Source organism: Opisthorchis viverrini (genome assembly GCF_000715545.1).
Source record: "Opisthorchis viverrini unplaced genomic scaffold opera_v5_239, whole genome shotgun sequence".
NCBI lineage: Eukaryota > Metazoa > Platyhelminthes > Trematoda > Opisthorchiida > Opisthorchiidae > Opisthorchis > Opisthorchis viverrini.
Genome location: NW_008751897.1, coordinates 496,339 through 513,089, shown reverse-complemented (window position 1 = coordinate 513,089; position 16,751 = coordinate 496,339). Strand labels below are relative to the sequence as shown.

General features: G+C 42.7%; 1 protein-coding gene across 1 annotated transcript in view; it reads left to right on the top strand.

The window, feature by feature from the left end:
- Window positions 1-16,383, top strand: part of T265_08846 (hypothetical protein) — a gene marked incomplete at both ends in the record, with an annotated part of 85,019 nt that extends 68,636 nt beyond the window's left edge. The window contains 2 exons of the mRNA XM_009174758.1: window positions 2,742-2,914; window positions 16,234-16,383. Of these exons, the coding sequence (XP_009173022.1) occupies window positions 2,742-2,914; window positions 16,234-16,383 (323 nt within the window). The remainder of the gene's footprint in view (window positions 1-2,741; window positions 2,915-16,233) is intronic.
- Between the last annotated feature and the right edge of the window lie 368 nt (window positions 16,384-16,751).

Below are 16,751 nucleotides of genomic sequence, written 5' to 3'. Positions count from 1 at the left end.
ATGGCCAGCTTGAAGACGAACGGATCCATTAGTTACTCTCTGGACGTCCCACGTGAGTTTTTCTAGATCTTTGGATGACTGAAAAGCGTAAACAAAATGGAGACTCTAAGTCTGATTGGAATACACAGGCAACTGATAGTTCAGAAAGTTAATCACCTCGTATTGAAAGGTGATGAAAGTTATAAGTTATATGGGACATAATTTGGCAGAGTGTGTATGGGGGAAGAACAAATACTTCACCCTCGTGGAGGACCGGAAAAGTGCATCAGTTACCTATGAAGCCATATGGAGGCAGCATCTATTGAAAGGCACACCAGGCACACCTAGGCAATAAAATAAAAAGATATCGCATTTTCTCTGGTGTTATTTATCATCATACTTCTTTCCAAGCGCTATCAACCACGTTTCGCACACCCCCATAATACAAAACCGTATTTAACGAGTTATGAGGCAGATCTAAAGAGTTCATAAACTTGGAAGAAACTTTGCGGTTAAGAAACTTCTGAAATTTGAACATCGCTGTTGCTGTCGCACAGGTTGGTCAGAATAAAATTTTACTGCAACGCTCAGTCGCTTAAGTTCAGCCAAAAACAGAAGGGTGGAACGATTCGACATGCAGTTATCCCCTCCTGGACGGACCGCTCCCAGACGTAACATACTTTACTCTCAGATTCTCTTCTAGAGTGAAAAACCTGGCAGATTAAAACAAACATGTGGCTACTTGTTATTTTTATGAAAATAGTGTGACGGAAGTCTCAGAAACCAGGTCTGTTCGTCACCTTCATTGCTCTGACATAGTCCTCAGTTATCCTCCATTGTGCGTTAGTTTGAACCATGCCAGAGATGGCCTCTCAGAGCTAGGCAACTTTGGTTTCATCTACCAAGCCAAATATCAAACTCGAAGAAAAGTAGTGTGAACAAGTATGGTCTGGTACACGACCTACTTCTGATTCAAACTTTTAACTGTCCACCGCAGAGAATTAAAGGTTTACCCTTTTGAAAAAAGAGCTTCCTGACAGGGAATCAATAAAATTCAATTGTGAAGCGTCTGAGATATTCAATCTCTTCGTGTTTAATGAATTGCCTTTTCGAATACCATTATTTTCCACTCAGCTACAACATCTGTAAGTCCCTAGTTGTTCTCCGACCTATTTTTAGGTGATTGAACATGGTCCTACATGTTAACCGGAACAATTGACCAGCGGAAGACTGGCTAGCTGATAGGTTGGAAGGAACGTTTTAGCCTGATTCAATAATACGGCATATCTTAATGGATCCGGAGTGTGGATGCTGAACAAGAGTCTCAGTAATGATGAACCTCGGCAGACACAACCACACTTTGAGCCGAATACCAATCAGAGAACACACTACTAACATAGACACGCCAATCGCGTCAAAATGATAGTTGACCTCAGAAACATGTTAACCGGAAGAAATGGTGACGAGCCAAAATAGCACCATACTTATCCGTATTCAAGGGATTGAAAAACGTCTCCAAAATTTTGTCCGTGGCGCCCAAAACGTTTTAATACAACGACCTATTCCAACACACCATGTTCCGACTCTAAGGTTCCTAGAAAATTAATACCATAAGCCTAAACTATTTGTCGGGTTTTTATCCTGATCATCGTTAGTAACCAAAACATGGAATAAGTCTGAATGCGATATAAAACAATAAGGTACCGATTAAATTCAGGGTTGGGTTGGTCACCATTTTATTGCAAACCGACATCCTCACTTATAAAATTGCACAGAACAATTCTCGGTTTGTAGTACCGGGCGAACGTCATTCGAGTAAAGTATGGACGCTCAATACTGACTCAAAAACGTAGATCGGAAGGTTTTTCAGGTGGGCTCGACAAAGTTGCACCTTCAAAAGTTGTCCTCGGATAGGTGGAAGTTAGTATATGGTTTAAGGAAGCGACCAGATACAGTTGTTTGTGACGTGTGGTCGCTCTCCGGGGTGATATTCCCGGAAAGAGGTTCAAAAACGTGGCTTAGTTTATTCGGGTCAAGAGTTAAACCCTTGAAATGTATCGGCTGGTTGCAAATTGTTGTTGTCGATACAAGTGCCTGTTCAGCATTTGGTAAATTTGGTAGCACGCAAGAGGACGAAATCTAGAAGAAAATACTATGAGGTATTCCCCATGCATCTTGCACTTTTGCAAGTGTTCCTTCCCAGCTTATTGGATTCTCTGGACCCACAAAACGGGGACAGACCTGTTGAGGAAATGTTGACGATCAATTATCAGGCTTGGAGTGAACATATTCAAAGTTCCACGTACTTGAAAAATTTCTCGAGGTCCTTTAGTCTACCAGTTGAAGTGGCAAATGCTTCTAAGTAGGATTCATTTTGTTTGGGCAGTGTGTCCATGAACAGGCAGTTGAAAATGGATAGCTCGTCGCCAATTTAACGATATGATATACCGCATTCATTTTGTCTAGATAGCGTAGTTTTGGCCCCTTTGGAAAGTCCACCTCAGAAGGGTGAGGTCTCTCCTCCTAGGATTTATCGTAGTGGCGAACTGCCACCGAAATTTTCTCCAGGAGTTTAGCTGGAAATGGTGTTGACCGCCGGTATCTCCACTGGAGAACGACTTTACAGCCAGTAACACCTATATAATGTCCTAGGGTAACAGCACTGAATTGGTCACTGTGATGTCCCAATTTCAAAAGATGTCAAACTGGTGGCCAAATTCGTCCGTAAATATTTCCCTTGTCTATTCATCTCGTTTATGAAGGTATATGTGGTCGAGCAGTGGGCGTCAAGTTGGAGGACGCTCAGTCAGCGGACGGAAACAAACTTTTCTATCCATATAATATTATCAAAATCGCCAAAGACATGACCTCCTGGAACCTGAAAAACATGCTCAACCAAGCTAGAATTACAGACTCCGATATGGAACGGTTTAAGGTGAGCAAAACTATGTAACTATATTCCTTGGAATCATTAGGAGGAAAATGCTCTCCGTTTGTATGCTTTTGTTGCAGCTCACTGATGGCGACTACTGAGTTGTGATAACCGCGCCAAAAACCAGCTTTGGTAAGATGTCTCCCCACTATGAACTTCCACGTAAATAATAACTAATCAAGGAATACGATTAGGATAACCGTAACATAAGTATAGCCCAAAAAGCAGGTTTATGTGCCTGTCGTGATGCGTGTTGTTTCGTTTGACCCACTGAGTTGCAGTTTCGTCACACGCCGCTGTCACCCACTGATCTGCGCGGTAGAGGTATCATCACTCGAAGATTTTTCTGTGCTTTGCTGAGTATCCTCTTGGTCCTTTCAATCCACTGCTATAACATGTGCTGTGACTTGAAGGTTTGTCTTCCCTGTTAACCCTACTTGAACCACCGGTGTCTAGCCGTTAGGCTTCTGCACCACTGGACTTAATCAAGGACTCCAATCATTTTAAAGTCTATGTTCTTAATCCCTGGCAGTATTCTAGCGTGTGTGGGGACAGTGATCTGCAGATGGACAAATAACTTTGTGTCACACATGCTGTCGTGTGGCGCCATCTGCCTTAATTCCTGCATACACCTTGATGAGTAGCAGAAAAACAGCTTTATTGACGACTTTGAGCTCCTTTTATTTTTACCTCTTAATTTTCCTTTTATCTTACTTAATCATCACTCATTCCCAGATCCAAACCAGATGAAAGTCGCCAATAGTACACCATCACCCGTATCCGCAGTTTTCCATCCGCGTTTCGCACTTTGTTGTTTTTGCTCTGCGAACACTGACCGATCAAAAGCAGCCCTGTTACACACTTGATATTTTGCCGACAGAGTTTCACTGTGTTCCCCGGAAATCGATACCAGCTCAAGGTACTGAAATCGGACATACAGTACCATTGCAACCAACGACCTACCGATTAGCAACTTCAGAAGCTCTGAAGCTGTATTAGAACAGTGTACTTGATTGGATATTCTCAGTTCCCATAGGGACCCATTAAGGCCAAACCAATGGCATTTTCTTGTTTACATTCCTTACATATGCATCGGACCTGTGATACCTATTCGGTGATAGCACATTTTTATCCGGTACTAGCCACCCATACATCCAGCTGGAAAAGTAGTCAACGAGATCAACACTCAAATAGGACGCCCCAGTTCACTGCAAACCTGAATTAGTGGCCTGTTGAGCTTGTATACATGGCTGTGTGGTGCTCATTAGATGTTCTCTGGTGACATTTGGCTTAGGAACAGTAAAGGGTTGTGCCCCTACTGAAGACTCGTACTTGAAGATGAACTGATGGCATTGTCCTGAGCCACTGGTCGGAGAATTTCGACGTTAAACATTAGTCGTTCCGATCGTGATCACAATCTTGTCCGGTATAAAATGCTAATAAATTTCTCAATAAGACCTAGAAAACGGCCCAAAAATTACCTTGACTTGCTAGTTAAACAGGTCCGCTAGAACAACCAACGAGAAGCCCAAAAAGTTGAATCGTTAGAACGAGATACGCAGCGTCAGGAAATCAGGCATGTGATGTTTCTCAGTGCCTATCAGGTGAACACTAGATTTTAGTCACTGCTGCTTTTGATGTTGTCTTTTAGGATTGTGAGCATAATTTAACCATAATTAATGAACTCCTGGAATACTGATAGGTCGGATGAATTTATTTGTCGGTGACCAGGTGATTGTTGACCTGCTGACGTTTAGTCACCATTTAAGGAGACACCATTAGTGCGCATGCGTTTATTTGATATTTATTTGGTAGCGATCGCCATGTGAACGACTAGATATATTGTTTTACATCTGACTTCTGTCCCGGCTCCACTCCTTTAGTGCTGGAAGAGGACTCTCCGACAAAGAACACAATAGCTTTTTTGCGACAAGCGAGTGTGCGCGAGTGCGACGGTCTCGCGCTATTTAAAGGGCACTTTTTTTACATTGATCCCATCAACATCAACCCATCAACATATGAAACTCCTGAGCACTGATCATAGTCGACCGTGCTTCTGTGACGTGCTCGAACACTTGCTCGCTTCTACTGAATTGACTGAGCGCTTGGCATGGATGCTTACCGGCTTTTATATTGATATTTTGGTAGCGTTTTAAGGTCTCGGTAGATTCTGGGCACTCTGGGGTTAATTTCAGAAATTTGAACTTCCTAACATATTGTCTTTGGCCAGCCGTCATAAAACGCCGCTTCAACCGCGTGCAGTAACTGAGATGCTTCTCCTAACGGAAGTCTCTCGTTCGGAGAGCTTATGCCACTTCGAGTTCACAGTTCTTTCGTCCTCAGTGGGATTCATAATCAGTGTGCATCTCGTTGAGCCTTTCGACATTTCCAACGCGGACGGAAGTTTATCACTCTAGTATTCAGACATCAGCGACCGACCAGTATCACCTTCAACTTGCAGTTGGACATAATATAGAACCACTGGTGTGAACGAATGACGGAAAGTTCGAGTACACAGGTGTCTCCGCAGATTCTTGATTAAACTACCGTACAATATTTGTCGGTTTTCAGCATTCGTGGAATTCACTCACGAAACAAAAACTGACAACCTCATTCCTCACTTTACACACAAGTACGAATAATCCCGTGAAATATACTCATTTGCACATTCAGCTAGTTCTAACGGAAGGCTCAGATGAATTCTATCGCAATCTATCCTTTATAACGTGATTTTCCTCGATTAAATATACTGCGCAAATGCCTCCTCATGTTCCGTTTGATGAGCTATTCGATGTATCACAGTATACCTCCCCAAAGAAAACTACAAATGAGCTTACTGAGGAAGCCTATGGCAGCGTTATGAGTAACTTCATGACATGAAACATACCATTGATCAAAATAGTCTTCTTTTCAGAAGTATTCACTTGCGTAGACCGTCAAGACCAAATTACTTGATGTTGACTGCCTGCCTGAAGAATTAGTGGTGCTGTATTGTTCCTCAGGCAAATTTAATCACACCGCCGATCAGCCAGTGACCGCTGCATCGACTTTAACCATCAACAAAACTGCAGTAAACGTGAATGACTGGTAGCGCAGATGAGTGGATTTACGAAACCAACAGGTTATTTTGGAACAATAATAGGACAGATCGTAACACGATGTGAACAGTTGGCACGCATGGGGTTTTGATCTTCTCAAAAATATAGCAATATTTTCATACCAGACAAGAAAAATCAAACTTTTCCTCGCTGTAGGATTAACGGTTACATCACTGGACAGTTATGTTTCACTGGTTGATTAGTATCAATGGAAACTCAGCACCTCGATGTGTCTGTACAGACTTCAGAATGTTATCTTGTGGCAGAGCGATACTTTCCCCTGATAGCAAATATCCTGATCAACTAATAACCCGGTTGGCATCTTTTTACGTTAAAGAACCATAATCAAAATATCTGTTTGGTGTCTCGCTGATTTTTTGATACCTTGTTCCACCGTGAATGCAGGCTTTCATTTTAGTAGAATGGTGAGTATTGTACAACCTTCAAAGACATTGTTTGAGACTTACAAACTTCATTAATGTGGAAAGTATAGAGGTTGATTCAACTTCACCAGTCACGTGAGATTTGATATCCGATGGCGGGTTCACACCGAGACACTTGCATAATGAGCTTACAGACAACGTGTGTCCAAACTGATCGTGCATGACGGTAAAGTCAATAGCTATCACCGGTGGTTGATTACTTTCCCCGGTAAAAATGCGTTTCGAATTAATTAATGACAGGAAGCATGACCTTACAGTGCTTTTGCACGGCCGGCTACAAACTCGGTGCCGTAATCCCGGCAACGGTAATCAGCCACAATTGTCGTGCTGAGCCTATGTCTTAGAAAACAAAAACTTCTAAGGCCGTATTTGGTTGTGAATTAAGACCAGATTCATGGACGGATACCTTAACGTGTCCCACAAACAAAACAACAACCTGTTCACAAGGAGCATTCACACGGAAGTGAGTTGGACCTTTTTCATAAGGGAAACTACTCACAAGGTTGCTGAAAATTCTTTGACAGCTCACGACCGGTTTCGCCTTTTTTGGGGCTAATCAGGTAGGCGCAGTCCCCGAGTTTCCGTCAAACTTATGTTCTACCTGAGTTGGACCTTCTTACGGGGATTTAAAATCTGTGTCGAGTATTATCAACTCGCCTCATGCTACCACGAATCAATAAACGAATCAGAGAAAGGTTAATTACATTGGAGTTTAGCAAAGCTTACTTCTGAGAAGTCATCATTCAACAAACCGGCAGTACTTGACCACGTGATGCGATTTCCGTTATTCAAGGGTGAGCAATGCTGTGCCCTTTCTAATTGAGAGGAATCGCATTGCCGATAAGCCATTCAGTGAAGTGTTCAATCACTGGCCGGAAGTTCACCGGATGAAAACCCTCCAAGTCTCGTTACATGCGCACTGCTGACGATTTCCGACAAGGATGAAACAGTGCTGCAGCACTTCCAGGTTTTGTAGCACTGATTGGCTTCACTGGCATGATGAGGTCTCTGTGGAATTTTCGAACAAATAGCTGAGTAATTCGCTGAAGGTTTTCTCGACTTGTGTTTATAGATAATGCACATTAAACATTAAATCATATGCAGTCCCTCAACTTGGGAATATAACTGAAAGTGCGTGGCCTTTTCAACGGTAATTTAACTATGCACAATGCATCCGGCCTTTTAATTCAATTTAATGCTTCACTAAGGTTTTTCTCAACATTATCATGCCGTTCAGTTTGTACTCCTAGATTACGGGACCTGAACTATAAATACTTGTGGTCCACGTCGTTGCACTCAACAGATCGTTTTCATTTGGAGTCGTTTGTCGCTTAGCGCAAGAATCATACTCATCGGTCCTTCGAACAATCTTTCAGTTTCCTCTGCTAGCTCCACTGTTGGGTTCAGTCGATCAAGACTAGTTGCCCCAACCAGAAGGCAGTCGCCAGCCAACCTTGTGAAATGACTTATGGGTAACAGCGGCCCAAACACTTGCACACAGGATGGAGTACTACGACCTTCACCCACAACAGTGTATTTCGCTTCGCATTCTTTCAGCTTTGCCTCAGATGGAGCAATAACCTTGAGCGCTGAATTTCCGTTCGATGGCTCTCTGTAGAGGCGCATACTGGCCTAGACTGGCTGCAGTTGCGATGGCCACACTCAGATAAGCTTCAGGGTCGGTGATTTAGAAACACACGCCATAAGGCTGCGGGAGATTTTCAGTTAAAAGTGGTCAAATCAACCAAGAAACCAGATATATGTCCGCATCACGTGTGCGAACGTGAAATCCATATGACGTATATTCTCTTGGTGAATGTCTCGTGTGCATTTTTCGGCAGACTTTGTACTATGTGTTTCAGTCTACCGATTCAGATCAAGTTACTACGCACTTTTTCGCCATGCGTAGTTTTTTTAACTTGAGGTCGTGATGTAACAAACTACTTAGAGGATACTATCAAGTGTAGAGATATATCCATACGGTGTGATGACTGCATCCACTGACCATCGAGTGGTGGGTTGACTGGAGGCCTTAACTGACTCTTCTGCGGATCTCAATCATTGGTGTCTGAGTGCATTTCAAGGTTTCAAGCTTCCAGCTATTTTCATCTTTGTGCTCATTCACTGAAGCATGCGTAGCCCACGACTCACTATCTATCTCGAATATGTAACCAACGTGCTCAAAGTGTTTTCGGCTAATTTCGGCAGCAAATTGAATCGAATAGTCCTGACGCGAAGCTCTGGCACTTGGTAATGCAGGTAGCCGCGTTTTACGTTCCACTGCATCATTTCGGTAGCTAGTTTATAACGGCCTCAAGTGCCAAAGTGTAGTAAGGCAGTATGACAAGAAAGCGCACAGCAACCTTGGTTGGAACGTCCGAACGAAACATGTGACGGATACCAATGAAAAAATGTTTGGGACCGATTGGGAAGTCATCGTTTCAGAGGGGTTTGGTAAACAATCGGTTTACCAAACCCCTATGAAAAGAAAATGTGACGGATATGCTTTGGTATGCTTCAGGACCTCTGATATGGACGTACAGGCATTCCATGGAAAAACGAGTGAAGAAATCCAATGGTGCAAACTAACTGATATACTTTCAGATCCGCTTAGAGGAGTGCAAACCAATTTTTCGTCCCCAAAAATAGTGAACGATCTATGTACATTTTTTGCCACTCGTTCATCGAATAAGGCAGACAGTCTTCGACTCGCATGCAAATGTTCACGAATATTTAAGCAAGGTGTTCCTCGTGTTTAACCCTAAACAAGCGACTGTACTGAAGTAATGCTGCACTATCCAAACTACCGATATCACAGATTATCAGTTACTTGATTGCGTTGATTTCGGCTTCTGATCTTGCAGTGTTTTCACCACCATTGTGAGCAACACGGCTGGTGGACCGACCAGTGGAAACTAAGTGGTGAACAGATCAACAACTAATCGTGTAAACTACAAGTCATGAAAATCAGGGTTCACAGAAAGATGGTTCGTGGAATTCTTTGGGCCAGCGTCTGCTCCTGGTGATACTTAAATCTGATCGTCTCGCATTGTATGAGGTCTGTTAAGGCATACCTTTGAACCCTGATTTGCAAACGTCTTGGAAGCCATTCATTTTTAGAAATTCACGTCGGATAACAACAGTAATGATAGTAATAATGTACAATTTTTGGCAGAACATGCTGCTGTATCTTCACTAATATGAAACGTAAATTACTGCTAACTTATTTTATGGACTGATCAGCTGATAAAACGAATGTACTGGCCTTTGAACACAAGAGGAATGTCCTGCGTCAATTGCTATCTTCTGAAGAGAAATCCACAGTCCAGTGGAATCGTGCCACAAGACTTTTCAACTTTGCTTTTCTCAAGCGGATCGTCCCAATAGGTGATGAGAGGTTAACGGGAGACTAACGGGAGAGACTGTGAATGTCGTTTGACACAATAGCTAACTGCGTTACAAGTAGGATTAGGCCATTTATGCAAACTGTGTTCCTTCAACTTTTTAGTTTGTCTATTTTTTCACTCCGAAAACGTGCGGCTCCATGTTTCATGTCCACCATAGATTGAAATGATCATTGATGAATTTGTTCAGAACACCACACTTAGACCATTCGGTGAGCTACTACATTATCATTTATTTTTGAACAGCATGGTCACAAACATAAAAAGTGAATGCAAGCGATGAATGCGAAAGGGGAACAGAAGAATATGGGAAAAAAGGGATAAACGTCTTATTCAAAATCATGCCAAGGACAGTTCCAGTCTGATGAGATGAATCCCAAAGTATGTAAAAATTTTGATATGGAAACACGCGTCTAAAGACCAACAACTGGAGAAAGGACAAACAATGCTGAATGCTGAACACAAGTCACTGACTGCGACCTTAGGAAGTCCCAGTCCAATAACAGCCTTAGCGGATTGGGGAAAGCAGATCCCTCGATGAGAGATGATTATCAGTTAGTGAACCAAAAAGTCGACATCACAACCGACTGCATGTAGGGCTTAATAGTCCTAGTGTGAACAGTGGATCAAATTGTTCTCTCGATCCATACAAAGTCAGTGTTCAAGCCCTTCTGCTGAAAACTTGTCGGACAGACGCACCACAAACCCCTTTCGATTAGCAATCGACAATTCAGACAGAGTGAACACATACTGAATCTGTATGGGCACCTAATCCGATGACTTAGTGAAAATTACCCCGAAATCTCTGATATGATTCAGTGTAGAGCAAGACCATACAGTTGATTAGAAGTGTGATTCCCCTTATTTAGCACCTCTGAGTCTAATGCCTGGTGTGCTTAATAATAATAATAATAATAATAATAATAATAATAATAATAATCGTTCAGGTGTAACGCCCTTTCGGTGCCTAGCTGCCAGGCCACCCGAAGGAAGCCCGAGGGCTGGGATACTGTCAGGTTGCCCAAGCCTAGACAAGGGAAGTCGAGAGGCAGAGGTCGGGTTCGAACCATGGACCTTCCGGTCAGTAAATTCGCGCTCCAACCACTGAGCCATCTCGCCCCTTCTAGTTTGCTTAGAACAAAACAGATGCACAAATTCAGAAGCAAGGTTAGAATCATCCCTGGAGGCTTATCAGAAAGCATGATACAATGAAAAACAGAGACCGAATATATGAAATAAGTTTCGGGTCAGATTATGACCTATTGATCGGTTAGCGGAACTAGACACCACTGTGAGAGCAATCAGCTGACATATCTTAGCCTCGGTTGTCTTCAGCTCGACTGACAGTTTTTCAAAAAAGTGAGCTTGCACCATTCCTCACGGGCGAAGAGACAGCTGTAACTGAAAGGAATTGATTGCAAAGAGGGGACTTTTGGGAAGCAAACATTTTGAGGTAACATAAATAGGTTGGATGTAGTCGCTGAGATTGAAAAATTGGATATGAAGCAGCTAAGTCAATCTTTTCCTTTTTCACATCACGTGGACTTCGATGGTGGCAGACAATGTGTCTGTCTAACGGATGGCGATGTGACATAGCAACATGCACTGGTAGTCACTGTTTTCTCCAATTTTGGCCATTGCGATAAATTACACTGTGTAGCCGAATGCAGTAATACACTGTTAAGGAATTGGTCAAGAAACAGTGATCGCGTGTTACCAACCTGAAGAAAAGGGCATGTGAACAAATAGATGGGCGAATTTAAAGGAACTTTGGAGACAGCTGGAAGAAAGGCTTCATATACTTGTTTCCTTTAGCGAATCACAAGGAGGGACAATCTAGGAACTGAATCTTGGTGGAAGAACTCTTCGAGCAGGCAAGGTACCCAGTGCCTATCGACTCAGCTTGACAGAGAAGCTGGCCGGGGTCACTATGTAAAAGAGCTCAATTCTTGCCGCCAGGACGACCGATGTATATGACTTAGATGTGTGCCACATGGTATGGTCTAATGCTGCCTGCTGCCTTTTAGCGTCATTTTCTGAGGCTATTAACTGCACGGTATCGTGAGGTTCAGAGATTCATCTGAGCACCGCCATTCATACAAGGTTTATAACCAGAAAAAAAGAGTGAAAGTAAAAGCCCTGTTCGAGTTTGTGTTGGTGTTCTTCTGATCTACGGAAATTTCGACAGGCAGTGTAAACACCAGTAAGAAAGACTAAGAAATTAGCCAGCTAGGTTTTGTCTGGATTCTGGGACAGCTGCGGTTAACATATGTCCAACCTGCATTCATATTGTGACTTGAATCTGTCATTAGACACTGCGGTTTTTTGCCTTTGGTTGAGTATAACTCTTGATAATGGAGTAGTAGGAGTTGTTAGCAGACCTCGTGCACTGTGAAGTTCGCACATCGCTAAACAGACTACTCGTAGGGTTGCCGGACAGTCAATATCTTTCGCAGCTAGTTGTGGTGTCTCATGATCTACAACTCCCCTGCTACGTTAAATACAATACATTCTTACAGCCCCCATTTACCAAATTTTTGAGGTGCAAGTTAATTTTTGTTTTGTTCGGATCACTTTTTCAACGGTACACCGAACATATGAATGGCTCTGTACATCCAAGCAATCATCTTTGCCTATGGATTAATTCTTTTGGGGCACGCTCGAAGCAGTGACTATCAGGTACTTTATCCCATTGTTTCTGATCATGTTACGGTTGACCGCCAATATTTCGGGGTAAAGTGAAGCGTCATATGCAAGACAGGCATCAGTGGATTACATAAACCAACCAGTAGCACAATAAAACCAGATACTGTGCGAACACAAGCAACGGAAAACTGATCAGATTCTGGTTGGGCCAACACTGTTTTTTTCATTCTTAGCGCTCTAATTTAGTCTGCGTAGGTAACTGGCTACAAAAACGAGAAATTTCCATTTGAAGGGCACAAACACTTTGTTATTCTGACGTGGGCTGTTCTGAAAAACGAAGCCATGGCTGCGTGATGATTCGACAATGAGTGAATGTCATTAGACTTTTGTGACGCTGGTTGGCTGTCCAGTTTTATTATTCGTATTCATTATATTGCCATTATTCCGTGAACGAAAGCCTTGCAGAGGCTAAAACCCCCGGTCGGATAATGATTCACCACGTGATTTGGAAACGTTTGGTTCAGAAAAACGGGATAACGGTTTATCGGATTGGTTCCCTTTCTGAGAATGTACGTTCGTTTTTCAACACCACTTTGAGTAAACAGCCGGCTCTTTCGAGAGCTTTGCTGTGCGAGCAGCGTTATTCCCACCTGGAAATGCCAGTAGCTTGGTTTGTGATTGCTTCATGTTCAGGAGAGCAAATTTGTAAATCTGATCGGGTTTTTCCTTATTGCTAGACATAAAATCCAGAAAGCAGTTGTGAGCTGGTTTTTCAATTTGATTTCTTCAGTCTACCCAACATAACAATGACGGTTTTGAAAGGCAATTATCATATCCGCTGGCCATTTGAAAATTGCTTTTCGTTGACTTGAGACCTCTAGAGCCGGAATCAACACGGAGGCTCTCGTAGTGAACGGAGGTCAATAATACAGCACTCCACTCCTCAAGAGACTCACCGCCCCCTAGAGGTTATAGATTTCTTCGTGAGACTTTTACTTTTTTGTGCACAGAGCAGGCAGAATAATAGCTTTTTACTGTCTTTAAGACGTGTATACTTGAAGAGCTCAGCTCGGATTGAAACCGATCGTAAGTCAACTATGGATTTCGGCCATTTTCTCTTATATCACCAGCAACAACCATAGTCTGCGCTTCTCTCACCTTAATGCTTAGTTACGTGCTTACTCAAAATAGGAAATTATTTCGCTAATTGAACGCTCGATCTCTTTTATTTTTATCCATCTTTAAAGGCCTTCATTTTCGGTGTCATTTCTGATCTAACACTCTTCTTTAATTAATTCAATGACTCGCTTTGAAACTGAATCAAAAATAACGAAAACTAGAGGGTTGCCTGAGAGGGTGTTACCTGCGCCCGTGGCGACCCCATATTCTTATATCCGTATTAGTTGGTAATTGGTCAGGAGGCTGTTGAACTATTCGCCGAGCTTAGCAATTGACTTGCAGACGTTTCGTCACCACTCGAGGAGATATCGTCAATTTCAGTCGATTATGAGAGATATAGCTAGCACGTGCTTCCTTTAGCTGGGGTTCTGGATATACTTCGCGACTTTCAAAAATTCTTTCAAAATATGGGCTTATAACCGATTTAAATGATGCTTTTGTTACCCGCTCCAAACCTGATTTTCTGAATTATTATCCGGCGATGACGGCACCGTAATACGCTGGCAATAGTTCTCTTCACCTCCTTCTCAAGTACCTTTTTTAATTGAAACTTTTGTGAAAAAATTATGGCTGTATGCCAGTGGAGCATCCGCTCAAGTACCTTTTTTTAATTGAAACTTTGTGAAAAAATTATGGCTGTATGCCAGTGGAGCATCCGTATTCAATAGTGACATTGTGTTGTCAGTGTTGACAATAATGGAAAAACTTCTTAGATCGAAAAATGTCACAATTGGAATGTAACTTTCATCCGCTTGATGAGCCAGGAAAAACAAGATATTTGTGTCATTTGCTATCTCACTACAGGTTACTCAATCCTCGCCCAATGCTATAGTATTCGAAAATTAACCCGAATTTCGCTGGTGCGAGTCAACCCGTTACTACTGTTGACTCCAAACAAAGGAGAAACAGCTGCATTGTTGGCTCAGTTAATTCCTTCTGCCAGTAAAGAAAGGTGTAAGCACATCACACTAGTAAACACAGCTAACATCAAGCACCCTCCCAAACAGGCGGGAAGACTCTATCATGTTTCAGTCTACTAAACATTGTTTTCTCGTCACCTCATCCTCCTCAACCGAAGATGCGTTTGGCGCAGCACATTTTCATTTATAACTACCCAACAAGTCTATGAATTTTGACAATGCGAGTTCCACAACGACATTCGGGTTGACAATCTCTACCACCTACTAGAGTGTCTTTCAAAATTCAAGTTTTCTACCAGATTCGCTCCTTTGGATAGTTTCCTATATCAGGATTTCTAACCACTTGATGGTTTACTTGGCTGTCACCTGTTTGTACGTCTGTTTTCGTCCTTTTTTAAACAATTCCTAATGGAGTTATTCGTTTCCCTTGTTCTCCATTTAGAAGCTGTCGCTAGCACAACTTGGATTCAGTCGATCGCATATCAGTTTCCATTACATCAGAAACAATGAAATGTACATTTTAGAATTTTTGACTTATTTCTTGCGTCCTGCTGGACTTGAGAGTTGAAAGTTGATCGTTTTTGTTTCGAGATTTTTGTAGTTTTGATTTGTTGCTACTTTTCACACAGTCGATTTTGAACTATCCTCTTTTCCTAAAAAACAAAGCTATTATGTCGACTCCATCTACTCTTGCCGGTTGATGAGTACTTATCCCGCAGAGGTCCCCACTGTCGTTCGCCTGATTCCTTGATGCTCTCGCTTGCTGCAGCAGCCGTTTTGCTGCCATCGGTTAGGCTGACATGTTTTCGCTTTAAGAAAGAACATCCACAGGACCGGTCAAAGTCTCACACAGCTGAGCCTCTGTTGAGAGGACTTGGTCTTTCTCCCGTGACACACTACTGTTTGTGAGGTTACCGGAAACCCTAAAGGCAGCACCGTATCAAGAAACCACTGTTTACTGGCCGAAGTCCGGACAGTAACGAAAGCTAAGATTTCCCGTGCGTAGCACGTTTGGCTGTACCAACCCTTCGGTGCCTAGCTGCCATACCACCCGAAAAAGCACGACAGCTGAGAATCTGTCAGACTACCCAAGCCAAGGCAAGTGCGGTCGAGGTATGGAGTTTGATTAAAATCACCTATAATCCGGTCACTATGTTCGCGTCTCAAGCACTGAACTATCTCGAGCTCATACACTTGGTATTCTTGATGAAGAATAGATCCGTAACGCCTAACAGTGAATCCAGCTTTGTTTAACGCATCACTTCTTCAAATCTGATTTTTCCAATCTCATATTAAATGCTTCACGTAGATATAGTACTACAAAACGAACAAACATTCGAACTCATTGGAAGGCATCAGCTTCTACTCCTATGTTCTCGACCGGTTGGTTGGTTCCATTCTGATTGCCGATTTCTTCAATTCCATAACCTTTTCCGCAGACCGAAAGGGTGCATTTGTACGCAAATACAGTCCATGACGTCAACGCTTCTTTCATCAAAAGGTTAATGCGTCTGTTGTTACATCTTATGCTGCCCGCTAGATTTAAGTATCAGTCAGTTAGCTAAACCAGCACGAACTGGTGAACTAAACCCATTAAAACGAAATGGTTTGAACCTGCATCATATTTTCGAGAAATACACTCATTTGCAAACCAATTTGGTTTTCACGACAGACTCAACTGAATCTCCTGGTTATGGTGTTCTACAACTGAATGTGCTGCACAAAGGCCGCCTCACGTTTGAGTTGGCACGATATTTGGGATATCGCAGTATATTTTCATAAGGTAGGGAGTGCGTTTCGCTAATTTCTTGCAAACGGGTGGAAGCGGAACATGAGGTTGACGGAAACTCGGGGACTGCGCCTACCTGATGAGCCCCAAGAAGGGCGAAACCGGTCGTGGGCTGTCGAAGAGTTTTCAACAACGTTGTGAGTAGTTTCCTGCATCGTATGGCCATTCGAAAGACATGTAACCCAGGTAAGCGTAAGTCTAGTTGTCTTCTTCGACAGGGCAGATTAATTTGAGCGAAACTCACTCTCTGTAGGAAATACCCCAGTGACTCGATGAAACTCTGTCAGAAGCGGATACCTTACCCTCGCTGATCCTTTCCGCTATCGGTGACTGAGGTTGTTGTCCATGTGCGTGTATTCAG